We start from the raw sequence: 26946 nt of genomic DNA on the forward strand, positions 1-26946 counted from the left end.
TTTCATACTTCAGAGAATTTCAGCAATGCAATTTAATGCCTCTAGCTAGGGATTCATTTTAACAATCCATCCACGGTCTACATGTGCTTAAAAAAAAAAAAAAAGAATGACTGCAATGTTGGAGATTTAATGAGAGCTAAGGTTCATAAAACTTATTGTAGTCTAATAAGCTGAATCCTTTAGAAAGCAGCTAGGGAGACGTTAAAAAGGGCTTTACAAAGTCAACAAGCTCAGCAGTGGTCAGTAAATGCTGTGTATACTACAAAGTGTTTTATAAAACACAAATACACTGTTCTAGCACTGCACAACTAGCATCTCTTAAGAAGAATAGGGGGCTAGGGTGAGAGTCTAGAAGCTGCCACTGGAATAGCACCCAATAACTTTTGGCCCAACACTAATGCCATCTACTCCCTTATTCACCTCGTTCACTAGTAGTGTATTCATATTTATTTCTGAACTGTGTAAGAGATCATTTAACAATCAATATACACACTTAATAAGAAAACTCTCTGGGATTACTGCATCCAATTCAATATTCACTGACTCATCCTGATTGTGTTGGATGATGGCTTGTATAGTGCATTTTTAACAGTGAAGTGCCATAAAGGAGCTTCTCTTTTGGCCTGAATTTTTGGCTCTGTGAACTTTTGTTATGGGAACATCTCAAAAACATGCATAATGTGTGTTTGAAGTCAATGGGGCTAAATATTGTCCCATTTTGCTTTAACCATTTGAGGACCAGCCGCCGCAGTTATACTGCGGCAGGTTGGCTCCCCTGTGCGAGGCGTTGTAGCTGTACGTTGGCCACTTTACGGGCACTAGGGGGGCGCGCGTGCACCCGTAACACAACGACAGAGCCAGTGCAAGGTGGCTGCAATGTCCGCCGGGCCCCCGCGATCACTCCAACTTCAGAAGTCTGTCAATGTCTGTTCTGTCAGGGGTGAGGAGACTATTGTTCCTACTGCTTAGGAATAACTATCGGTCTCCTCCTCCAGGCAGTCCTATCCCCCCACAGTTAGAAACACTTCCTAGGACACACATTTAACCCCTTGATTGCCCTAGCGTTAACCCCATACCTGCCAGTGACATTTATACAGTAACCAGTGGCTTTTTTTTTAGAACCGATCACTGTATAAATATCAACGTTTCCAAAAAATTGTCAAAAGCGTCCGATCTGTCCGCCGCAATGTCGCAGTCCCACTAAAAAGTGCAGATCATCGCCATTACTAGTGAAAAAAAAATTATAATAAAAATGCCATAAATCTATCCCCTATTTTGTAGACGCTATAACGTTTGCGCAAACCAATCAATATATGCTTATTGTGATTTTTTTCACCAAAAATATGTAGCAGAATACATATCAGCCTAAACTCAGGAAGAACATTTTTTAAAGAAAATTTTTTTGGGCTATTTATTATAGTAAAAAGTAGAAAATATTGTTTTTTTTTCAAAATTGTCACTCATTTTTTGTTTATATTACCAAAAAATAAAAATCACAGAGGTAATCCAATACTACCAAAAGAAAGCTCTATCTGTGGCAAAAAAAGGGCATCAATTTTATTTGGGTACAGCGTTGCATGACCGCGCAATTGTCAGGTAAATCGATGCGGTGCCGTATCACAAAAAATGGCCTGGACATTAAGGGTGCAAATCTTCCGGTTCTTAAGTGGTTAATACTGGTTCATGTACCTTTCCCTTTTTGAGCTTCAGGCGTTGTGCTACAGACACCTGAATGCTCAAACGTGAACAGAGACAATTTAAAAGCATGGGTTTAAGCTACAAAATGGTCAAGTGTGAATAGGGGTGGATAGATCATTTAAGTTTGAAAGCCTAACCCCTATTTTTTTAAATAAATGAACAGTGCAAGGGCTGCATTAAACCTTACTTAAAGATATGAAAAGATACCTCTTCAAGCAGATTCATCCCCGGTCCTCTAAACCAATTTAAACCTCTTCTTCAGTGTGGCTCCTCCAACTGTTTACTAAACTAAGATTTCTATGTTTCTATGAAACTGAGATTTCTATGTTATGTTATGAAAAAACTGTGTTGCCTGCAAAAATGAACCATATTCATCCTTTCAGAATCATCAATCCAGCACCCCATACCTCCTCAGGATGTCTATAGTGGGCAGGACACCATGCGGTTGTCAGATATGCTTCTCCTCCCAACACTACCAGGACCCACCTCAATCTTTGGATGCATTTTAATACACAACAGAGGAAAGGAATGCATTCTTTTCTTTGGACAGACTGACAACAACAGAAGTGGCTGAACTATGAAAAGTATGCTTGTAAGAGCAAATAACAATTAACCATAAACCACAATCTCAATTTAATTTATTAATCATACACTACAGAAAGGAAATTCAACCAGTCAAGTTGATTAGTTGATGTGGGTAACAAAAGATTTCTCTTGCAGCACACATTTACTACACCAGCTCCTTGGGTGTCTGTTGAAAAACTTTCCCTCGGTTTCCTGGTCCCATTTCTCACTTATATCTCTAGGATTTCCTATCACCATCTGGAACTCTGTCTTGTATGCAATCGGTCACCAAGCCTCCAAGCTCCTCATAGAACTCTACTTTATGGAAACTGATGTTCTTGACTACTCCTATTACTACATTATATCCTACAACGCAACTTCTGCTGCCAAATTCTCTTAGCTCTCTACATCCCCTTTTACCATGTAAACCAGGAGTGCCCAACCTTTTGAAGAGTGAGGGCCACCTAAGCGACTTGGTAACTGGTCAGGGGTCACAATGAGTGGAGCGGGTGCATGGCAGCTCACTCTACTCTATAGAGCCCACTCTACTTTTTTCTTTTTGCGGATCGGATTGGAGGTAGGCGTTTGTAAGCGGACACAAGTCCATTTACAGCTTCTACTTTTTAGAGGTGAATGGAGGGTCCAATTGGGTCTGACTGATCGTGTGAAAGGGGCCTATGGCTCAGTGCAGGTAAAACCCTGCTCTGCACCTGCGGATCAGAAAGCAGCCCAGTAACCACTGCAGAACAGACATGCCTATATATACACTGTGATTTTAGTGATACATTTTTTAGATTTTTAGTGACTTACTATCAATAACAGTATTCTATTCCATCACAGAGCAGGAGGTCACGGGCCACATCAGAGGGCTCCGCGGGCCACTGGTTGGGCACCCCTGATGTAAGCACTTTTGTTATAGAAACCAACAGACTTCTACCGGTATAATGGTAGCTGGAACTTGATCAGTTGCTATGGACAAAATTAACAAGTTCTCTTTGACACACATAATTTACTATTCATCAATATACAAAAAAAAAAAGCGATGGCAAATAAAAAAAAAGTAAATACAATTCAAATCAGAACTTGCAAAAAATATGTAAGTTTAATGTGTAAATACCTGCTGTTTCTGAATCTGCAGATGGCATTTCTCCATTGATGCCATTCTCCTTGCTTGTGGGATGGGAGTCCTGGAGAGCCCGCTCCCCATATCCTCTTTCCTCTGTCTCTCGGAAGGGAATACCATTTGAGCTGTGGACTATCCCATCTCCTGCTCCCCCTTGTTCCTTCATGTCTGTGGCGTGAGGAAGGGATGAGGCCTCAGTGAGCTGCCCTGGTGCCCAGTGGGACGGTTTGGGCTCATCCTGCCTGTTATCCGTCATGCTTCTTCCAACCACAAATCTGCAACCACAGAAAATGAATAGTGCATTTATCAGTTAAATTGTACCAACATATTGCACGGTGCTTTACATTAAAGTGATTGTAAAGGCAGAAGGTTTTTTATCTTAATGCATTATATGCATTAAGATAAAAAGCCTTTTGTATGCAGCAGCCCCCTTTAGTCTCTCTAATACTTACCTGAACCCCCTCTCATTTCAACAATGTCTACGAGTGTCTCAGCCGTCCATCCTGATTGGTTAAGAAACATCAGCGGCGCCATTGGCTCCCGCTGCTGTCAAGGGGCAGGGCCAAACTGTGGCTTCTTTTCTGAATTGATACACAGAGCTACGGCTGGGTTCGGGTGCACCCATAGCAAGCTGCTTGCTGTGGGGGCACTCAACAGGAGGGATGTGCCAGGAGCACCGAGGAGGGACCTGAGAAGAAGATCTGGGCTGCACTGTGCAAAACCACTGTACAGTGCAAGTTATTTTATTTTTATATAAAAAAAAAGAGACTTTACAATGACGTTAAGTAATTAAGTAGATAAATCCCTGCAACAGAGGAATATGTAATGTAATGTCTACAAAACAAGCACATATGTACTTAAGGATGAATTTGTTTATAAGTCTATGATCTAAAAAAAAATTGAGGATGTGGAGAGAAACCCACACAGGGAAAATATTCTAACTCTAGAATGATGGTAATTATCCAAAGTTAGCTAAGCTGCAACAAGCCCCAAGGCCGTGCAAGTCTGGTGTCACTCAGATACATCACATTTTTTCTAATGGTACCCAATGTACTTTTGAAGAACTGTGTGATAAGTTTCCTCTGCCATCATCAATGCACTTATTACATTCAACTTAAACACTCTATAGTGTGGAGTCAGTCTCCAACTCTACTGTTTAACATGATATCCAGCACAGCTTCCACTAAAGGGTTCATCTCCCACTTCTATGCCATGCTTCAGACGGACTTTCTGAAGTAATTTCCCTTGACGGTGGAGAGGCGGTGGGCGTTGGATCTCGACCCCTTTATAGAGGACCAGAGGGGTCCACAAGGCTCTATAAAAGTGTTGCAGAGGGTTACGAAAATGTATATAGTCCTTAGGGCTCACTATACCCCAGACAGGTTGTGCAAAATGGGCCCACTAATCAATCCCACATGCAGTAAATGCTGTCGAGACCAGGGGGACTTAAAGTGTTTGTTATCTCAACACTTCATATTCCTGATATGTGCCTGCTGTACCATGTACTTCTATTAGAATGTATCCTGTTGTCTTTGTATTGCTTCCTTTGTGTGAAATCCCTGGAGTTCCTGCCAGTCCCTCTGCTTTCCTATTCAAAACTGACCACGCTAAGCATGAGAACACACCATGGTCAGCTCTCTAGCTGTGTTGGAAACTTAGCCTGCTCTTCTTCAATGATCAGACTTGTCCTGACACACCCCCTCTGCACAACCAATCACTGGGAAGTTAAGTGTACTGCTGCTTCTCCTCCCCCCAGCTCTTATGCAGCTGAGAACAGAGGGAAAGTGATCACTTATAAAAAAGGAGAAAAGGGTATTTATAATTTTTTTATACCACTTTTTTACAATCACTTAAATCCGTTTTCCAGCTCTCTATTCCACTCTATCCTAAACCATGTCTATTGGGTATACTGGATGATCTCAAATTATCAGCTTTTGCTAGAGAGGCAGTGGCTAGGACCCTCTTTCAAGCCCGGAGAGTTTTTCTAAGAAATTGGAAATCTCCTGATCCCCCTTCTCACAAAGAGTGGATACAGTGTATGGGAGGAACAGTGCCTTTTAAAAAGTAATCATACCCCTTGAAATTTTTCCACATTTTGTCATGTTACAACCAAAAACATTAATGTGTTTTATTGGGATTTTATGTGATAGACCTACCAAAATGATAAATTATTAAATGATTTTCAAAATGTTTTCAAATAAATATCTGAAAAGTGTGGCGTGCATTTGTATTCAGCCCCCTTTACTCTGATACCCCTAACTAAAATCTAGTGGAACCAATTGCCTTCAGAAGTCACCTAATTCGAGCTGTGTGTAATTTAATCTCAGCATAAACACACCTGTTCTTTGGAGGTTTGTTAGAGAACCTTAGTGAATAAACAGCATCATGAAGGCCAAGGAACACACCAAACAGGTCAGGGATAAAGCTGTGGAGACGTTTAAAGCAGGGTTATTGTTACAAAAAATCCCAAGCTTTGAATATCTCACTGAGCACTGTTCAATCCATCATACGAAAATGGAAAACGTATGGCAAAACTGCAAACCTACCAAGACATGGCCATCCACCTAAACTGACAGACCAGGCAAGGAGAGCATTATTCAGAGAAGCAGCCAAGAAGCACATGGTAACTCTGGAGGAGCTGCAGAGATCCACAGCTCAGGTGGGAGAATCTGTCCACAGGACAACTATTAGTTGTGCACTCCACAAATCTGACCTTTATGGAAAAGTGTCAAGAAGAAAGCCATTGTTGAAAGAAAGCCATAAGAAGTACCTTTGCAGTTTGCAAGGAGCCATATGGGGGTCACAGCAAACATGTGGAAGAACATGTTCTGGGCAGATGAGACCAAAACTTAACTTTTTGGCCTAAAAGTAAAACGCTATGTATGGCGGAAAAATAACACTGCACATCATCCTGAACACATCATCCCAGTTGGACATCTTGAGAGGTTGCCCCCGTAAGTATGATAATCTGTAGGGCCTGTCTGGTTGGACATGTTGAGCCTGAGTCCATTGGACTTGGTCATGGATAGGCTTCTAATGGCTATATCCCTATGGTCAACGGTTTTAGAGTGTGGCTGAATACCTTGTGCTGTTACCTAGGCTGCCAAATGTATTTTTCTTCTGATGACACTCATAAGGCTTATAATTTGTTCACTGGTCTTGCTATGGTGCACCTGGTCTGTATCTACGCCTGACTTTGACTTTGTACACTCACTAGTTTCACCTATGGGCATGACTCTGTTCTGGAATTGCTGTATGTTTATTCTTTTATTTCAATAAAACTTTTCTCAATTAAAAAAAAGAGAACTCTAGAGTTTGCCTGGTAAGGTTCAAACCCAGGAACCCAGTAATGCAAAGGAAGGAAGTTAAAAAACATCCATTCTCACCCATGTGGATACAGCATCGATCCAATGTTGCATCTGTCCCCCACCACCTCTACACTGAGCACTGAGCAATCAAAGACAGCTGATCGCTCAGTTCTCAGTCTTCAGTAAGCAGAGAGCTGTTGACTGTCAGTGGCTGGTCACTGTCAGTAACTGGACTCTGCTTGCTCAGCGTGGGATCATTCCACTGATCCCAACTGAGCAGGCGGATGACAGGTCCGTCTCCGCTCACTGTGCAGAGCGCAGACAGACCCAGTTCCGCTCTCTTCTATGGGGAAATCGAGTGAGGACAGTCCGCCTGATATTTACCCGATCATATCCGATCAGCCAGACAGATGGAAAATAGGGCCACCATCCGTCTGGATTTGGCAAACAGGATCGGATCGGAATAGCGGTGGATGTCAGGGGACATGTCACTGCTGACATCCGCTGCTCCATAGGGAGAGTGCAAGGTTAGGATCAGGTCTGCCTGAAAAACTGACAGGCGGTCCTGACCGGACAGCCCGTGTGAAAGGGCTCTTATTGAATCTAAGGAATAACAGGTAAAAAAATTATCTGGCATCAGTAAGCTAAAATCTAAGATTGGCTGAGTTGATCATCTGAAATTTGCACTTTAGTTTTGCACTTTGCACTGTCTTATTATTAATTAAGGTATGATAGTCATTGCAAGAATTTAGCATAGGGTGACAATCATTTTGATAATAGTTTTATGGGTAATTTAAAACCAGGTAAGATTGGAAATCAAATGAGAATAAACATGTAAAAAGGAGGTTAGCAGTAAATATCTCAACAGCCCCCACCCCAATATCTGCACCTAGCTTAAAACTGCGATAGTTTTCTGTCATGTTGAATGACACACATGACAAAGCACTAAGTTCATTTTAACAGAGGCCTCGTCAAAAACACATACTCATCTTCACTTTGCCCCCCTTACAGCTATGGGGCAGCATGTGACTCACTTCCTTCTCACCCACATGACGGCTCTGGTGCTTGGGGATTGGCAGTGTAGGCACCCAATGCTGTCATATGGGACGAGGACTGAAGACTGAGGCAGGAGGCAAACTGAGACAGCAAAGAGAAGGTAAGTACCAATGCCGCTGTTTGGGCCATGCAGAGGAAAGTAACATGTTCGCTTTAAGCTTATATTTTTATGTGATTAGCAAGTGAAATGAGTCTGTATATAAAGCTCTGTGTTTATCATTAAGAGTGTATGGCAACTATCCCTACTAAATTACATCCAGTCTGGAATATAATCCACTTTCTAGGTGTCTTCCTTTATATCTGAGAAGCACGTGACTGCCCCCTTGTGGCTACAAATCTGTAAATTGATTATTTTTACAAAAATATAATGCAAAAAAACATATAATGACATGTAATAACAATCATGGATACAATTTTTACCAGCTAAATGTTAACACAAATACAGCAAATACACGTTAAAGACTAAGTTCACCTTTTTAAGGAAACATAATAAATGCACATATTTTTGCAGTAAAAAAATGTGCATTATATGTCAGGCACTCTCCATCCAGCTTTTCTGCCTTTACCTCTGTATGAGCTTTTAGTTACAAAGCTGGAGGAAGAATGAATGGACTACGAGGGTGCTCATCAGCAGTGCAGTGGTGGAATATGGGACTTGTAGTTTTCTCATTCACAAATCCATGTGAATGAATGATGGGGCTGTGAGTCAGCTAAACTGATTTTGAAATGTGACAGCAGTTGCAGGAAGAGGATCCCCCACCCACTGTCAGTGTACACATTCTCTGCATTAAGGTAAAAAACATTCTGAGAGCAGCTCCCCCACCCCTCAGCCCCCCTTAAACATACCTGAGTATGATCTGGATCCAGTGCTGTGCAGCTCTCTCCCTCCTGATAGGCTAAGACACAGCAGTGTGGCCAGTGAAGAGGGGGAAGGGGCAGGGCCAATCTATGGACACACAGAGCCGGCTTAGGAGTGAGCTTGCACGAGTGTCCCTATTGCAAGACGTTTCCTATGGTGAGCACTTGGCGAGGAGGAGGAGTCAGGAGCACTGGTGGGTGGACCAGGAAAAAGGAGGATAGGGGCTTCTCTGTGAAAAACCATTGCACAGAGCAGGTACTTTTACCATGTTTTTTTTTTATTTAAAAAAGAAAGGTTCACAATCAATTTAAGATTTAACTATAAAAACAAGCTTGTCAGTAATTTAAAAGGTTGAACATTAGTCTTAACTAATAGTAGATTAGACTAATAGCCATAAGGAGCATGGTTTACTTTTGTTATCAAGAAAAGACTAGTCTATGTGCCTTTTTGTTTGTGGTTTCACTTTGTTACTAGGGGTAAGCTTTTATAAATTTGGGGGTATAAATTAATCAGGTTAATAGGAAAACAGGTAGGCTGCCAGTATTGACCTCTAGCACTGCTAATGTCAGTTGCCTATCTGTCATGCTGACCCTCTGGTTTAGCAACTAATGAGTTCTGATGTTTCTCTGATTTTCCCAATCTGTATAATTGTCCCATGTCAGTTGAACCCAGCAGGTCAGCAGAAAATCCAAGCAAAGAAATTGCAGCTTCCATATTTATCTTATGATAGGTTTCCTTTAACCTTGTCCTGGTCATCTCCAGAAGTAGGGCTTAGCTTTGAATTTAACATTGTCCTGGTCATCTCCAGAAGTAGGGCTTAGCTTTGAATTTAACATTGTCCTGGTCATCTCCAGAAGTAGGGCTTAGCTTTGAATTTAACCTTGTCCTGGTCATCTACAGGAGTAGGCCTTAGCTTTGAATTTAACCTTGTCCTGGTCATCTGCAAGAGTAGGCCTTAGCTTTGAATTTAACCTTGTCCTGGTCATCTCCAGGAGTAGGGCTTAGCTTTGAATTTAACCTTGTCCTTGTAATCTCCAGAAGTAGGGCTTAGCTTTAAATTTAACCTTGCCCTGGTCATCTCCAGGAGTGGGGCTTAGCTTTGAATGTAACCTTGTCCTGGTCATCTCCAGGAGTAGGGCTTAGCTTTGAATTTAAAGAAATTAAGTGTTTAGTAACCAAGTGAAACCAGTGCCACAGGGGTAGTCACCAGTCACAATGCAATGTCTGCTTTTAGGCAGTTCTGTAAATGTAAAACATTTTAAATGTAATGTATGCAAACTCCAACAATAAGTTTCTACACCATGTCTCCCTTTGCTCTGGTAAATATACCATTGATTGGGTTTTACCTGTTAAGTGTTTGTTTTCAGATGTAAAATAATACCTGTTAATTCTGCCAATAATCCTGTGAGCATGTAACTTCCTAACCTGCCTGCCTGTGCTGCACTGAAATCCCTGCCCAGTTCTTCTCTCTGAAATACAGAACACACCACCATGTGTTACATAAATGAGGAGAGAGGGAGGTATTTTATAGTCCAAATCTAAAGTTAGCAGCTTTGGATGACAAGGATGCTCCTCCCTAGATAAAGTGCAGTGAGTAACTGTTGTCACCCTAGTATTGCAAATATGATACCAGCAGTAAGATCAGGTGCAAAAAAAATTCATAAAGGCTGAAAAAAAATAAAACTAATGCAACCACTGGTTGATGGTTTAACTTTAGTAGTATATTTGATTCATAATGCCCAGTCTCCAAAATTTCTGGGATACTTCCTGTTCCTAAAAATTAACCCAATCCTTCTTTATTTAAGGTGCTTTATTAATGCCAAACAGAAGCAGAGCTGTGGTTCACAACAGACCATCATTGTTCCTGTTTTTTTCAAATAAATCATTTCAATTGCTTCTTGTAGAGCTCCAACAAATGCTCTATTTTCAGGACAGTTAAGACTTTGCAATAAGATGAGAAATCTGGAGAGTGGCCTGGTGAAAGGGCTGCATTGTGTAGCAAGAAAGGAAAGGGCTAGACACTATTACTCCATTTCAAGTCAAATGAATGCTAGTTGAATTGATTCTTTTTATCGTACTGAGCACAATCCACCATTCAGCAAGTAGATACAATATTAATTTGCTCTATTTTCACATCATATAATGTACATTGACTAATTATTATAAGGTAATTTAAAGAAACTGTAAATATAGTAAAGTGCTGAGAATAGATTATGTTCAGAATATAATATAACATAATTTTACATATATATATATATATATATATATATATATATATATATATATAAAATTATATTTTTTTTTGTACCTACACACGCAGATAAATAAATAAATGTATATATATATATATATATATAGGGGGTTAAGTGTTCCTAGGGGTGTGTTACTAACTGTGGGGGGGTTGGGCTTTCATTTAGTGAACACTGATCTCTGCTCCAATCACATGGAGCAGAGATCAGCGTCACTAGTTGCTAGGCAGAATGGAGAAATGCTGTTTACACAGCATTTCCTCCATTCAGCCGTCCCGTGAGACGATCGCGGGGATGCCCGCGGCAATCAAGTCCGCGGGTCCCGCGACCGGACTCACGGGCGTCCCGACCAGCGCGGGAGCACGCTGCCGGCGGCGCGCTCCCGATGGCAGGGCGGCATTGAATATTGGACGTACCTGTACGCCAATATGCCTGCCCGTGCCATTCTGTCGACGTACATCGTCGTGCGCTGGTCGGGAACCGGTTAATAAGGAACTTTGAAGCAAAATAAGGGTCAGTGCCCATCTGCAGCCTCACCATTGCCATCGATGCATCCTGATCAATGCCCATCTGCAGCCTCACAAGTGCCATCAATGCAGCCTCATCAATCCACATCAATGCAGCCTCATCAGTCCACATCAATGCAGCAGCCTCACCATTGCCATATATGCAGCAGCCTCACTATTGGCATCAATGCAGCAGCCTCACCATTGCCATCAGTGCAGCCTGATCGATGTCCATCTGCAGTCTAGAGGGAACAGGGAGGCGGGCAGGATGAGCGCCGACAGATTACATACAGTGAGAATCTCCTATGATAGACAGAACAGTGGTCCAATGGCAGTCCAGGAGATGGCACTTCCTTTTACAGAGGCCGCCAAGTAAACAGGAGATTCTCACTATATGTAATCTGACGGGGCCTGCACCACCCCCTTCCCTGCCCCCTCTGAGGTAGCTAAAATTTAAGTATCGGCGTATGACACGAACACGCTATTTGCATCCGATTTTCAGGGTGAAAAAATGTGTGTTATACACCAATAAATACAGTAGTTAGTACATACCAGAAAGCGGTGTGGGAAAGGTGTGTTTCCATGCATGTTTCCCACACCACACATGCTGCCCTTGTTAGATGCATGTAGGACACATATAAAAAACGCAGCACGTTTTCTGCCACCAAACTGCATATTACCGCAGTACCACGTGGTTTGGTGTGAAGCACTCTTTTAAAATTTGCGACCTGATGTACTTTTGCTCATTTTTATGCACCTTTGCAACCCCTTGAAATGAATGGGATGTCAAAAACAGAACACCACACACGCTCCAGTGTGAACCGGCCCTTTATGTTGATTAAGAGTGTATCTTGAGTGTGCATGTACACGATTGGGCATTTTTTGCAAAGTGAATTTTCCCTTTGTTTCACTTTATTCATAAGATAAATGAAAATTCACTTTGAAAGTGAAAATGCTTTATTCCTTTAGTAAATCAAGGTCATAGTGTATGCATGGCAATTTTATTGAATCTGAACTGTTTCATCATTCAGCAGCGATGCATCATTTATTATGGAAAAGTCAGCAGGTATGTGTATGATGCTGAGAAGTTTTATTTCTCTGTCTGTAAAATAAGGATTTTAACCTGAAGCAGGTTCTTTGTGAATTATGAACTATCCCTCAACATCAGTCATTTGAAATATGCCAATACTGTACTCAAACAACATTACCATTGTCCCTGCAAGTTTTACAAAAAGAGAATCCGTTTTTTCTTAAAGTGAAGTTCTACTTTTGCTGTCGAATTTGAAAAACTATGTTATATGTTTATTATGTGTTTCCATTCACACAGCATGCTTAAAAATAATATTTAAAAAAAATATTTCTTACATTTCTATTGTTTCTTTGGAGCAGGTCTTTGGGAGGATTGCAAGCTGCTCTGCACAATTTAAAAGTGCAATAAGTAGGGACAAAGTAGGAACAGACTGACAGAAGGATATTAGCATATAATGCAGAATCCAAGCCTTGAGATCTTGAGATCTTTAACCGTTTATTAAGACAGACAATGTTCAATCTAATTTCCAACTAATAATAAAGATCTGCTTATACAGAGTTAACTATACAGAGTTTTAGGTAAGTAAAACGGTAAGCAGAAATTTTAGATTTTTTTTTTTAAGTTATGTTATGTGAATGAGAACACGTAACACATATAAATAAGCTGTTATCCCATTTTTGCTGCAAAAGTTGACCTCTGGAAGATTTATCCCACTTCATGACCAGGCCATTTTTTACGATACTGCATTACTTTAACTGACAATTGTGCAGTCATGCGACGCTGTACCCCCCCAAAAAAAAATAATTCATGTCCTTTTTTTCCTCACAAATAGAGCTTTCTTTTAGTGGTATTTGTTTGCTGCTGTTTTTTTCTGTTTTTTGTGTTATAAACAAAAAAAAAAACTGGCAATTGTGAAAAAAAAAAAACAATATTTTTTTTTACTTTCTGCTATAAAACATATCCAACAGAAGAAATTGTAAAAAAAAATGTAACTTCTTCTTAAATTTAGGCCAATATCTATTCTGCTGCATATTTTTGGTAAACAAAAATCCCAATAAGCATATATTGATCGGTTTACACAAAAGTTATAGCATCTACTAACTAGGGGATATTTTAAAAAAAAATGATTTATTTATTTATTTTGTGTACTAGTAATGGCGGTGATCAGTCACTTATAGTGGAACTGCAATATTGCGGTGGACATTCTGACACTGACACTTTTTGGGGACCAGTGACACTAATAATTTAGCACAGTAATCAGTGCTAAAAAATATGCACTGTCATGGTACTAATGACACTGGCTGGGAAAGGTTTAACATCAAGGGTAATCAAAGGGTTAACTGTGTGCCTAACCAGTGTTTATATGAACTGTTTGCAGTGCTTTTGCAGTAACACAAATTCGATCCCTTCACTCCTGTCAGAACAGTGGTCTGCCTTGTTTCATAGGCAGATCGCCGCTCTGTCTCTCTGTCTAATAATCGGTGAGTGCCGGCGGACAACGGGTAACGTGAACCCACCGATCAGCTTCTGTGTAATCACAGTGTGAAGCGAGCCACATGCACACTCCCTACCCAGAGGAGTCGGATAATTTATATATACGTGATCTGGAGCAGATGTGCCATCCTGTAACAGTAAAATGCCATAGAGCGGTTAAGTGATATAGAGCAGTAGAGTGCTTACGTGATTACATTTCCTGTGCTGCTAAAAAGGCTGCTACCAAGCACCCCTTGTGGGGAGTTGTTAAGCATTAGGAGAAGGGTTCTTCATTGGTCTCAAAGAGCACCCTATCTCTCTTCCTCCAATAGAGGTCAAGGGCATCCTCTTCACTAGCATAAAATAATGTAAAAATAAGCTGGTGAAGCTACAAGCTATGATGAAAGGAACACAACAAACTCTTTAAGTAAAGAACAAAACAGTGGCACCTGGGCACCAAGGACAAGCTTTGAAATTGTGTTTCTCCTTTAAAAGACAACAAAATATACCAACTTTCTCTGAACTGGTTATGATTAGGCCCTTTAAGAATACTTTATAGGTGAGCTAAAAAAGCATGAAAATCCAGAATTATGGTTTCTTACAAAAGCCTTCTCCATTCTTCTCTACCAATAGCCATAGCAAATCACCTCCTGATTTCAATCATCCCTGTATCCTTATTGATTTAATCCAACCCCCATATTCTGCGTTTCCCAATATGTCTTTTTCACCCAATCCTGCTTCCTTCAGTCTCTCCTTGGCATACGGTCTTTAGTCATCCATTTTATGACTATTCTATTTTAGGTGAACAATGAGGTTTGAGGTTGATTTACTAAAACTGGAGCGTGCAAAATCTGGTGCAGCTCTGCATAGAAACCAATCATCTTCCCATTTTTTTTTTGTCAACGCTTAATTGAACTCTCCAGTTTTAGTAAATCAACCCCAATATTATCACCAATTAACTGGCATCCATAGCTTACTATATCTGGAACTCAACAAACCCCTTTCAAGTATTTCCCTATAAAATCCCTTAAAGAGGAGCTCCGCTTATCTGTTTCCTCCCCCCCCCCCTCCGCTGCCACATTGGACACCTTTCGGAGGGGAGTGGGCACCTGGTTTTGACAGGTACCAGCTCCCACTTTTGGCTGATCTTGCCACGGCAAGATCACCTGAAAGTTCGCCCCACCTCCACCTTTCCCCACTGCCGGGTCAATGAGAGAGTGCAGCGTGCTTTGCGCATGCGCAGCATGGAACCTGCTGGGAAGCCTCAAGGCTTCACTTCCAGTTTCCCTGAGAAGCACCCGAGAGCCAGTGGAAAAGTCAGCTGGGGTGCCGATATCACTGGATTCCTGGACAGGTGTCTTGATATTAAAAGTCAGCATCTTCAGTATTTGTAGCTGCTCACTTTTATTTTTCTCTGAAGGAGCCTGGAGCTTTAAGCACTTTCTTAAAGCAACGTGACAAACTACACGATCGACTTTATACCTCTGGTATTCATAAATTGAAGGTTTTCTCTACACCATGGTCATTTAATTTGTAGATTTGCCCCACTTATCTATGGCACTAAATAACCAATAAAAATGTTCAAATTCAGAATAAGCAGCTAAAAATCTTACAATCAGCATTCTGGGCAATGTAAAAAGTTCCTTTCCCTTTACTACTGGCAGATATCGTGCACTAGGGACATGTCTATGATATAAATAACGGAAGTCCTTTATTACAGACATCTGCAGTTACATACAGGGAATTAAATCATAACCAATTCTTAACAAATGTATTTTTAAGTAATTAACATTTCAGGCTCATTAGGAAATAACTATTCTAACTATTCTAAGCATAAGCATTCCTGTCAGTGTCAGAAACTGTGATGTAACAGAAATGACATTTATCTAGAGAAAAATATTAGTATTAATATTTTATCAGTAAAAAATGTCTGTATCAGTTACTCTTGCATTCTTGGATAGAGTTCAATGCAATGGCTTTCTTTCTCTCCACTACCTAATTATATAAGCCTTGGGCACTCCATGCCCAGACAGGTCCAGGTCACTAGCTATCAGCGGTCCCTTCTAATTTCAGGCCTGGTGCTACAGCTGAGTGAATCTAAATAAATCAGGTCAATTTTTACATCTTGTTAATCACTTCTGCTGACTACTGGCTTCTGCTGACCATATGACACCTGCAGGAATATCTCCATGCTGATATGGTAGGCTGCGCATGAATGGATGCATTCTACTGTACTGTCAAAGAGTCACTGCCTACACATTTGACATGATTTTGAAGTCAAGGCATTCTTGAGATACATTATATATATATATATATCTATATATATCTATCTATCTATCTATCTATCTATATATATATATATATGTATATATATATATATAGATATAGATATATAGATACATATCTATATCTATCTATCTATATATAGATATATATATATAAATATGAGATTCAATAAAAATTTCAATAAAAAAAAAATATATATATCTATATATATATGAGATTTAAGTAAAGAAAAACCCAAAATATACCCCTACAAAAAAGACACCATAGCTCCCTATTAAGTAAGACATTTTTTTATTTTTTATTTAAAGACCCCAGTTAAGTATGTAAATTAAAGCAATCTGGGTGCAAAAAAAAAATTAGCAGTCAAAATGTTTAAATCCATTGAAAATTGCAGTTCGAGTAAGTTCTAACAGGATGCAATTACACTCTTACAGGAAACAAGTAATCATTTAGTGAGCAGTGAAATAGCAAAGAATGGATTATACTGGGAGGAATGCTTTCATCATGCACCAAAACAACAAGCACGTAGGGCAATAACTTATTCTAAGTGACAATGACAAGTATTAGAAAGAACACGTATTTTTCTAAGTACAGCCTTGTTTACATTTTTCTCATTGGTCAAATATCCTACAAATTGCTTTTCCAGTTTACTCTATAGATTCCATATTAGGAAGAACAATTCAGATGTAAAGATAACCAAAATAATTTTCTCTAAGACAGTGTATTAAAGTATAAAAATTGTATTAATATATATTAATATCCTGACTCATGTTTTAGATGAAAGTGTGATTATTTAAATTTGTATTCCATAATCATATTCATGCTACAGAATTGCTTGAGGAGAGATGTTTCCTCTTGCATTACTAGCCAGCAATTAAATAGCTAGGGCTTAGCACAGTGCCTGCAATGCAGTATTTCAGCTCACTTTAACTCTGCAGTGAGACCTCCCGTATAGTGAATGCTGTAAGTGAAAAACAGCAAAGAGGACCATTAATGAACTGAAGTTATTTACTCACCCTGGGTGAAAAAATGTGCTGATATCCCAAAGACAATTACCTGCTCTGTCCACGGCAAGCCCACTCAGCAACTGCAAAGCTGACTATCTAACAGAACACCCGCAGCTGAGTTCCAGCTCTAACTTGATGTAACATATTTGTCATGAAGAACATGTAAGGGGGCAATGGAAAGGTAAACTTCAACAAGGACATGCAAACAGCTAGAAGGGCATTCCAGGTCTGCTGTGGCCTCTCGATCCTAGACAGCTGGAGAACTAGGGGTTACCCAAACAAATGTAAACAGAAACAGAGACCATACATGCACCAAACCTTGCACTGCATTAAAACATTTTTTGTAAGGCTGAACTATAAAATAACACCATGGGAAGATATACCGAACTTGAAGGGTGCAAAATCTGATGCCGCTCTGCATAGAAACCAAATCAGCTTTTAACCGCTTGCCGACCAGCTGCCATCATTATACTGCAGTAAGTCGGCACGATTCCGCGAGCCGTCGTAGCTATACTTCAGGATCGCAGGATCGAGATAGCAGGCGCCTGCTGCACTGTGGGGGTGCTGATGCTCGTGGCCGACCGTCGCGATGACCAATGGCCACGAGCGATCGCGGGCATGAGAGTCAAAACAGGGACATGTGTGTGTAAGCACACAAATCCCTGTTCTGTTCTGTGAGGAGTGACAGATTGTGAGTTCCTAATAGCTAGGAACCTCTATCTGTCATTTCCTCTAGGTCAGTCCCCTCCCCCTACAGTTAGAAACACACACAGGGAACACAGTTAACCCCTTGGTCGCCCCCTAGCATTAACCCCTTCCCTACCAGTGCCATTTTTACTGTAATCAGTGCATTTTTATAGCACTGATCACTGTATAAATGCCAATGGTCCCAAAAATGTGTCAAAAGTGTCCGATGTGTCCGCCATAATGTCACAGTCCTGATAAAAATTGAAGATCGCTGCCATTACTAGTAAAAAAAATATTAATAATAAAAATGAAATAAATCTATCCCTATATTGTAGATGCTATAACTTTTGCGCAAACCAATCAATATATGCTTATTGCAATTTATTTTGCCAAAAATATGTAAAAGAATACATATCGGCCTAAACTGAGAAAAAAATAGCTTTTTAAAAAAAACATGGGAATATTTATTATAGCAAAAAGTACAAAATATTGTGTTTTTTTTTTTAAATTGTCGTTCTTTTTTTGTTTATAGTGCAAAAAATAAAAACCGCAGAGGCAATCAAATACAACGAAAATAAAGCTCTATTTGTGGGGAAAAGAGGATGTTAATTTTGTTTGGGTGCAGCGTCGCACGTCTGCACAATTGTCAGTTAAAGCGACGCAGTGCCAAATCGCAAAGAATGGCCCGGTCATTCAGCAGCCAAATCTTCAGCCCCAGAAGAATTTACCCCCTTCCTGACCAAGCCAGGCCATTTTTTGCGATATGGTACTGCATCACTTTAACTGACAATTGCGCAGTCGTGCGACGTTGTACCCAAACAATATTGATGTATTTTTTGTCCTTTTTTCCCCACAAATAGAGCTTTCTTTGGTAGTATTTGATCTCCTCTTCGGTGTAAATTTTTTGCAGTATAAACCAAAAAAGAGCGACCATTTTGAAAAAACACAATATTTTGTACTTTATGTTACAATAAATATCCCAAATTTAAAAAAATAAATAAATAAATGTCTTCATCCGTTTAGGACCATATGTATTCTTCTACATATTTTTGGTTAAAAAAAATCGCAATTAGCGTATATTGATTGGTTTGCGCAAAGGTTATAGCATCTACAAATAGGGGATTGATTTATGCAATTTTTATTATTTTTAATACTAGTAATGGCAGTGATTTTTATAGTGACTGTGACATTGCGGACACATTTGACACTTTTTTGAGACCATTGACATTTAAACAGCGATCAGAGCTAAAATAGCCAAATACTGTATAAATGTCATTAGTAGGGAAGGGGTTAACACTAGGGGGCGATCAAGGGGTTAACTGTGTTCCCTAGGTGTGTTCTAACTGTGAGGAGACCGATCGGCGTTCAAACTTAGCATGAACACACGATTTGTCTCCTCTCCCCTGAGAGAACCGGAATTTGTGTGTTTACACACACAGGTCTACGGTTCTCACTCTGTCACGAGCATTTGCGGGAGCCCGGCGGTCATCGCGCCCATGGGGCACACGCATCGGCTCTGGGGACACGTTGCGCACCTGCAAAAGCATCTTAAAGAGCTGACGGCTCACACAGGGGAGCCATCCTGCCGCAATATAACTGCGACGGCTGGTCTGGAAAGGGTTAGGTCATAAAAGCTAGGCATTATGGTTTTAAGCACTTTGTCTAAAAAGAGTGCTTATTCTTGAAAATAGTAGCATATATTCCTAGCAGCTTCAATGTATAAGAAACTTCAAAATATATTTAAAAATACATGTTATGCCTTTTATCCATCTACTCTAGTCAAACTACAAACAAAATTCCAAAAAAGTTGGACACTGTGTAAAATCTACATAAAAACAGATTGCAATGATTTGCAAATCTCAAAAAAAAACATATTTTATTCACAATACAAAATAGAAAACATATTAAATGTTTTAACTGTACAATTTTAAGAAAACAAATAATGTTATTTTTAACTCAATGGCAGCAACACATCTCTCCTTTTAACAACACTCTGTGAAAGTCTGGGAACCGAGGAGACCAGTTGGAGTTTCAAGAGAGAAATGTTGTCCCATTTTTGCCTGATATAGAATTCTAACTGCTCAACAGTCCTGGGTCTTTTTTGGCACATTTTTTGTTTCAAGATGCACCAAATATTTTCAGTTGGTGAAAGGTCTGGACTGCGGGCAGGCCAGTTTAACACCCAGACTCTTCTACTACAAAGCCATGCTGTTGTCATAGATGCAGTGTGTGGTTTAGAATTGTCCTGCTAAATATTCAAGGGCTACCTTGAAAATGACGTTGGCTAAATGGGAGCAAATAAAACTAGAATATATCTTTCAACCTTAATGGTGCCTTTTCAGATGCCTTTCTAGATGTGGAAGCTGCCCATTCCATGTGCACTAATGTACCCCCATACCATCAGAGATAAGGCTTTTCAAACTGAAGGCTGATAACAAGCCGGAAAGTCCTTTTTCTCTTTAGTCCGGAGGATACAGAGCCCATGGTTGCCAAAAGAATGTCAAATTTAAATTTGTCTGACCACAGAGATGTTTTCCACTTTGTAACAGACAATTTTAAATGAGCTTTGGCCCAGAGAAGATGGCTGTTTTTCTAGATTATGTTAAGATATGGCTTATTCTTTGCATGATAGAGATCTCCCTTGTATTTTTTGATGCCACGGCAAACTTTGTTAATAAACAATGAAGGTATTCCTGAGTCCATGCAGTAATGTCCATCACAGAATCATGCCTGTTTTTAATGCAGTTCCATCTGAGGGCTTGAAAATCACTGGCATTCAATATTGCATTTCGTCCCTGTTCCTTTAGTACAGAAGTTTGTCCAGATTCTCGGAAGGTTTTCATGATATTATGTATCATAGATGATGGTACAGTATATTTAAAGTCTTTGCAATTTTTACGTTCAGGAACATTATTCTGAAATTGTCTGACCATTTTTAGACATAGCATTTCACAGGTACACGTCTGCCCATCTTTACATCTGAGACACTCTGACTCTCTAAGATGCTCTTTTTATACCCAGTCATGTTACTGACCTTTTGCTAATTAACCTAATTAGCTGTAAAATGTTCTTCCAGCTCTTCCTTGTTAGTACCACTTACTTTGCCAGCTTTTTGTTGCCCTGCCCCAACATTTTCGAATCATGTGGCTGCTATCAATTTCAAAATGACCTTTTTTTTTCCCTAAAATAGTAAATTTTCTCAGTTTAAACTTTTGTTATGTATTCTATTTTTCACTGTGAATAAAATATGGGTTTATGAGATTTGTAAGTAATTGCATTCTGTTTTTTATGTAGATTTTAAAGAACGTCCCAACTATTTTGGAAATGGGGTTGTACACTATATGTAGATAGAACTAATTTATTTTTACCAATTTTGGGGTTTTTACTAATTAGAAGTGTGTTGGTAGACAGAGGGGTTGATTTGCTAAAACTAGAGAATGCAAAATCTGGTGCAGCTGTGCATGGTAGCTTCTAACGTCAGCTTGTTTCAGTTAAGCTTTAACAAAAAAAAAAACCTGGAATCTGATCGGTTTCCATGCAGAGCTGCACCAGATTATGCACTAGTTTTAGTAAATCAACCCCCAGTATGTTGTTACCAGACAAGATTAGTATGAACTGTGGGCATTTTTTTCAAAGTTACCATCTATCACACTTAACAGACAGATCATTTTAAACAAATACCCAGACTTACCCCCTGCCACAGTCGGTGTTCTCCTTTATGCAGAAGTGTAGAGCTCTAAATAGCTGTAAATATCAAAACGTCACCTAGCAAAACCAGAAGAACAAAAAAAAAAACATATGAATGAAAAGTTTTGGTTTCATGCAGTTCCATGGCTTTAATTTATTATATATATTTATTATATATTAGGACATAAATCAGGCTGTTTTGCCATATATGAGAATGCAATTTTATTAATTCAGTCGTGTCAGTAATTTGTTTAATCCATAAAATAGCTGCCAACTCTCCAAAAAATATTTTTCTAAATGGTACTTAGTAGTAACACAGAGGACTCTTCTCCCTCAATAGACCCTTTCAAAATAAAAATTAACTGTCAAATAACAAAAATGATGGTATTTCCAGAGTTCCAAGGGATGTGGCCGTTGAATAGGGGAAAAAAGGTTTTAAAAATTGATTGGTTGTTGCTAGGCAATACAAATAGTTTCTTTTTATTTTATATAATAAAAAAAGGACCACCCAAACTGCAGTAGGCTATACAATATAAAGTAAATATAATCCCTTTTACGCTGATAAAATATTTTCTTTCCTATCCTCTAAGTAAATGCACAGTTAATTTTGAAAACTAAAATGATTAATTATTCTTAAAGATGGAAAGCTTCTGTTTGTCAGATGAAACATCCCTTGGCAGGCAATTTTTCAGTTAGTGGTAACTTAATATATTTTTATTGTGCGGCAGATGAAAAAAACAGAGGCTATTCAATTAGATCATGTCAACTACTGCCTGGCTTTGCTGTAAACATAATCCACAAGGCAGTGGTTCTTAGTGATGATACCATTCTGGCTTGAAGGCTCTAGACAGCAACATGCATATCCTGTATTTCAAATAGTTTATTTCTTTCTTAGGCGGCCTATTATGGATGCAGTAAGTATGTTTGCATATATCGGGGGGGGGGGGGGGGGCACTCTCAATGCATTCTGGCAATACACTGGGTTTGGGTCTGAAGTGAAATCATTAAGGTCTACTCTGTCTGCACCTGTCAAGTTTTATTGGTTTAGGTACATTTACATAACATACAATTTAAAGTGATTGTAAAGGCAGAAGGTTTTTTATCTTTATGCATTCTATGCATAAAGATAAAAAGCCTTCTGTGTGCATCAGCCCCCCAATACTTAACTGAGCCCCATCTAGATCTAGCGATGTTGTAGGATTGTCTTGTCTGCCCAGGACTCCCCTCCTCATTGGTTGAGACAGCAGCGCATTGCCATTGGCTCCCGCTACTGTCAATCAAAGTCAGTCAGCCAATGAGGAAAGAAAAGTGCAGTGCCACGGCTCCATGTCTGAATGGACACAGGCAGCTGCGGCTCAGCTCAGGTGCCCCCATAGCAAGCTGATTGCTGTAGGTGAACTCAACAGGAGGGAGGGGCCAGGAGCACTGAAGAGGGACCCGAGAAGAGCAGGTAAGTATAACATAATTGTTATTTTTATCTAAAAAAACTTGAGACTTTACAATCACTTTAAGCTGATGGTGTATAAAGTGGAAACTACTAATGTCTTTTATAAATGTTACCCACAACCAAATGGTACCAAGCATAGCTGAGCATTTTTCCTTTGAACAGTAAGTCAGGAGACTTGTAGCCAGTGAATCCAAAAAATAACAACTAGCGTTAATACCATCAGACGCTCTCTGGTGCCTTAAGGGTGACTGGATGCTGAATTCTATAGCAGTTCATTTATATCTGGTCTGAGGTGTGATAAGAGAATCCACCACAGTGTCAATGAGTGTTGACTGTTATGCACACTATGCTTACTATAGATAACACTGATCCTAACTCCAAGCCAGCCTGCAGTCAAGAATAAGTGAGCATGGCATCCTTGGATTGAGGTGAACATTCTTGTCACATTAGGTTTGTACGCATCTTCTGTTGGCAACTGTCAATTCTTGACCAACAGCACAGACAACAGTCCACACTAATAAGGGTGAGAATATTATCTCCTTATTTATTTTTGCTTGCCCTCTCTAGGGACTTGCACACATCCATGGGTACCCATATTAATTTACGCAGTATTCTTGCTTTTACCAGGCTGTTACTAACATCGATGATCACTGTTAATGTGCTCGGAGCTGATTACATCTTTGTACAATTTTTTTTTCATAAAACTAAGCCTTCAGTTGTGCTTAATTAAGTGGTAGAGGGACAGACTGATACATTATGCTCATGCATGCATCTATCATGGTGTACCATGCCTGGCACTCTAAATATGCAATTTTCAACACTTTTAGCAGTGCTGATACTGGACATTGAATTGAATTTTTTATTTTTTTGCTGTAAGGCAAAAATGTGGAATTTACATATATTGTTTGAAGAGATGACCTAATTTTTTACGACCTTTTGTAACTTATTTATACTCTTATGAACTATGTTTGTTTTTGTAGAATAACTGATTCATTATGTACATAATGGGCGTGGATCCTGACAAATCAAGCTTTTTGCGAAACACATTGTTCCTGAAAGTCTGACACCACATATTGGTTATATACTTATGGTCAGTATTTTTATCAAGCCATGTGTGTGTTTTTGTCATTTAAATTTTAAAAATGGTTTTATCTATTTGTGTGATTTCTTGAAGACACATATAAAGTCCCATTTATTCTTCTCATATTTTTCTCATATTGGGAATATGAGAGCTCTCCAATCCAATATTGGGCCTACCCCTCCATCTTTCTGTTCTTTCCTACTGGCCCATCACTATGACTGTTCTTTCCTACTGACCATTAGGAAGGTACAAGATGTGAAACAGGAGCAATTGACATTGCTGGGAAGTTTTGTTATTTTCGTATTAAAAGGCCCGAGGGGCCTTGTGTGTCAAACATAGATACCTGTAGGCAGCTGAAGGTGCCTGCTTTTGATTTATGTGGCCAGTTTAGGTACTTGTACACTATGACAGGTGTAGATTAAAGCCTTCTAGTAAGCAACTACAGCATATTGCATGTCTCTGCCGCAAGGTGGGGGGAACCTCTGAAACAGATCCTACCAAAGCCCTTTTGTACCAAGTAACGGGAGTTAACCTCCCTGGCGGTATGATTCATTCTGGTTTTAGGTGCTGAAAGCGGTACAATTATTTCAGATTTTAGGAGCTGAAAGCGGTACAATTATTTTGCATGGAAATTTGGAGTTTTATATTGTAGTCCTGTAATTCTTAGGAATAACTCTCTTAAATCTGTTCAAACCAGAGTCTAGCAGACATCCCGGGTATGATAAAGTTTATAATATAATAAATAATAATAACAATTATTCAATAATGTAATCAAATCCTAAAACACTGATCCCAAACCATGCATACTGGGTGTGCTGGATGACCAACCCCTGGAGGATAACTTTAAACCATCTATTGCAAGAGCCCTTTTCCAAGCTTGCCTGCTTATCCTTCAACGATGGAAGGCAGGTGACCCTCCCACGCTCAAGAAATAGATTACCCGAGTGGGGGACACTACGGTTGGAGCAGTTTATTTTCCAGCATAGAGGACGCCCTGGGAAATTTATTGCATTATGGTCACCCTGACTGGATACCCCAGGACTTTCCCCGGTAGCCCTCATGGATAGACTATTGATTTAAACTAGCTGCTGGAAGTTTACAATCTATAAAGTTAATTAAGGTTTGATAGCGCAGTGGGCCCTGCAGGGTAGTGTGTTGTAGGTGCATAATGACGATACCAGGTTGAGCGCTGGTGTAAAGTGATGATAAGTATACCGATTGTACACTGTACCCTGCTGAATCTGGAATCTATGTCACGTTTGTAATTTCATGTCTTTGATAAAGTTTTTATTGGGAAAAAAAAAAGCCTTGTAAGAACTACACCAGAAGACAAAATACCAAAGATTCTGAACTCCTGATGTCAGTGAAAATACAGACTGTCCTGATACACATGAACAGCCATCATCACCGTGTTAGGGAATCTATGGTCTTTTACAATTTAGTATTATTTTTAACACTGAGATGCTCTGGTCCTTTGGATTGCAGAGATCAAAGGAAAATAATGAAAAAATAAAAAAATCACAGTGCAAACACACTGTCTGGAGGAGTCTATTGATGTTTCACATTTATATTATCTGATTTAAACACATTATTATCTGTGGAAAGAATTCCTCAGTAGTGGTTTAAAGGATAATAATACAAATTACTAAACTGACTTGCAGTCTGTAGCATATCCTGTATACCTACTTTACAGGGTGGAGTTCAGAAAAGGACAATGAATACTCTCTAATACTGGCCATACACTTCACAATTTTGTTGCCAATTCTCAAAGTTTTCCATTAGCAACAACGGCATGAAATTAATTGATTCATAGCACACATGGTTTAAAATTGGGATGGAAATTGCTGATAAAAAGTGCAGTTGGTTAGAGACAATGCAGGGCCTATTTCTTTTCATACTAAGCTCTGTTAAAAGACAACATTTTTGGACATGTGCAGCGTAAACATAAATCTCCACTAATGAAGTGTGTGTCATTTGTGTATGCTGCTGTGTTTGTAAAAACGTTTGCTTTCATTTAGCTCTTACAATACAGTTAACACCGAATATCTGAAGCGGAGACTCACAGTTACACCGGGAGTACACAGATCATAGCGGGCTGTTTGCTTGGCACCTTGCCCATTGAGAAAATGTCTTACATTCTGTGACTGAAAATGGTATATTTGAATTCCACGATCTCCCCTCCTCCAATCACAGAACACCTTGCATTCTGTAGAGTGAAAGAAGATGGTTTCTCAATGTATGAGGTGCAGATCAAGACTACCTGTGTATAAAAAAGCTCTAAGAACATATTAGCAATAGTATTGCTCAGGTCAGACTTGAGCACCTTTCTGGGACAGGAGTGTAACCGCTTAAATTCTCTATCCTTGTTCTAAAGGGATGTTTTGACTTCTGATAGGAGCATAGGACCTGTGGTTATACCATAAGAATACATGCAATCCTCTTTAGAGCATTTAACATGTAAATGGTTTCTAATTCACACCTCAAATTCACGTAATGGTCTCTCTTATTTAGTAAATGTCACAATCACCAGTTCCATCCTTCAGCGCAAGGTCTCCTTCCCCATTTGAGGCCACTGGCATGCGGCTAATCGGGGTCAGCAAGCAACTCAGCCAGTCCATGGCCAGGCTCTGATTTATATGAATGGTGCACGTTTTTAACCACTAGAGAAATGCATTCACACACTAGTAGCAGGACACCCTGTGTTTCCTAGTGACTTCCTGAGCGTGTCTTTAGTGACCCTCTGGGACACCGGTGCTACCACTCATTTGTGACTCCCTGTGTATTCCAGCCTGCAACCTGCAACCAGTGCCTGTGTGTTTCCCTGTGTGTTCCAATCAGCAACTTGCATCCCATCACCTCTGTGCACTCCAGCCCATAACTAACTT

At 39.7% G+C, this 26946-nt stretch overlaps 1 protein-coding gene across 31 annotated transcripts in view; it reads right to left on the reverse strand.

Annotated features, from left to right (window-relative positions):
- The window catches only part of MAP2 (microtubule associated protein 2), a 325226-nt gene that overhangs the window by 97331 nt on the left and 200949 nt on the right, over positions 1–26946 (reverse strand). For 26 of the 31 annotated variants that reach the window (XR_013261850.1, XM_077448399.1, XM_077448398.1 and 23 more), the window contains 2 exons: positions 21538–21611; positions 3380–3660 (listed from right to left, as the gene is read on the reverse strand). Coding sequence is in view for 30 of the 31 variants with exons in the window: in XM_077448399.1 (XP_077304525.1) it covers positions 3380–3641 (262 nt within the window). In the remaining variant the exon portion in view is untranslated. Of the gene's footprint in view, positions 1–3379; positions 3661–21537; positions 21612–26124; positions 26268–26946 lie in introns of all 31 variants that reach the window. The other 5 variants (XM_077448385.1, XM_077448389.1, XM_077448390.1 and 2 more) reach the window with 2 other exon arrangements.

This window comes from Lithobates pipiens, unplaced genomic scaffold, assembly GCF_037356315.1.
Source record: "Lithobates pipiens isolate NorthernLeopardFrog02 unplaced genomic scaffold, aLitPip1_a1.2 Scaffold_22, whole genome shotgun sequence".
Lineage (NCBI taxonomy): Eukaryota > Metazoa > Chordata > Amphibia > Anura > Ranidae > Lithobates > Lithobates pipiens.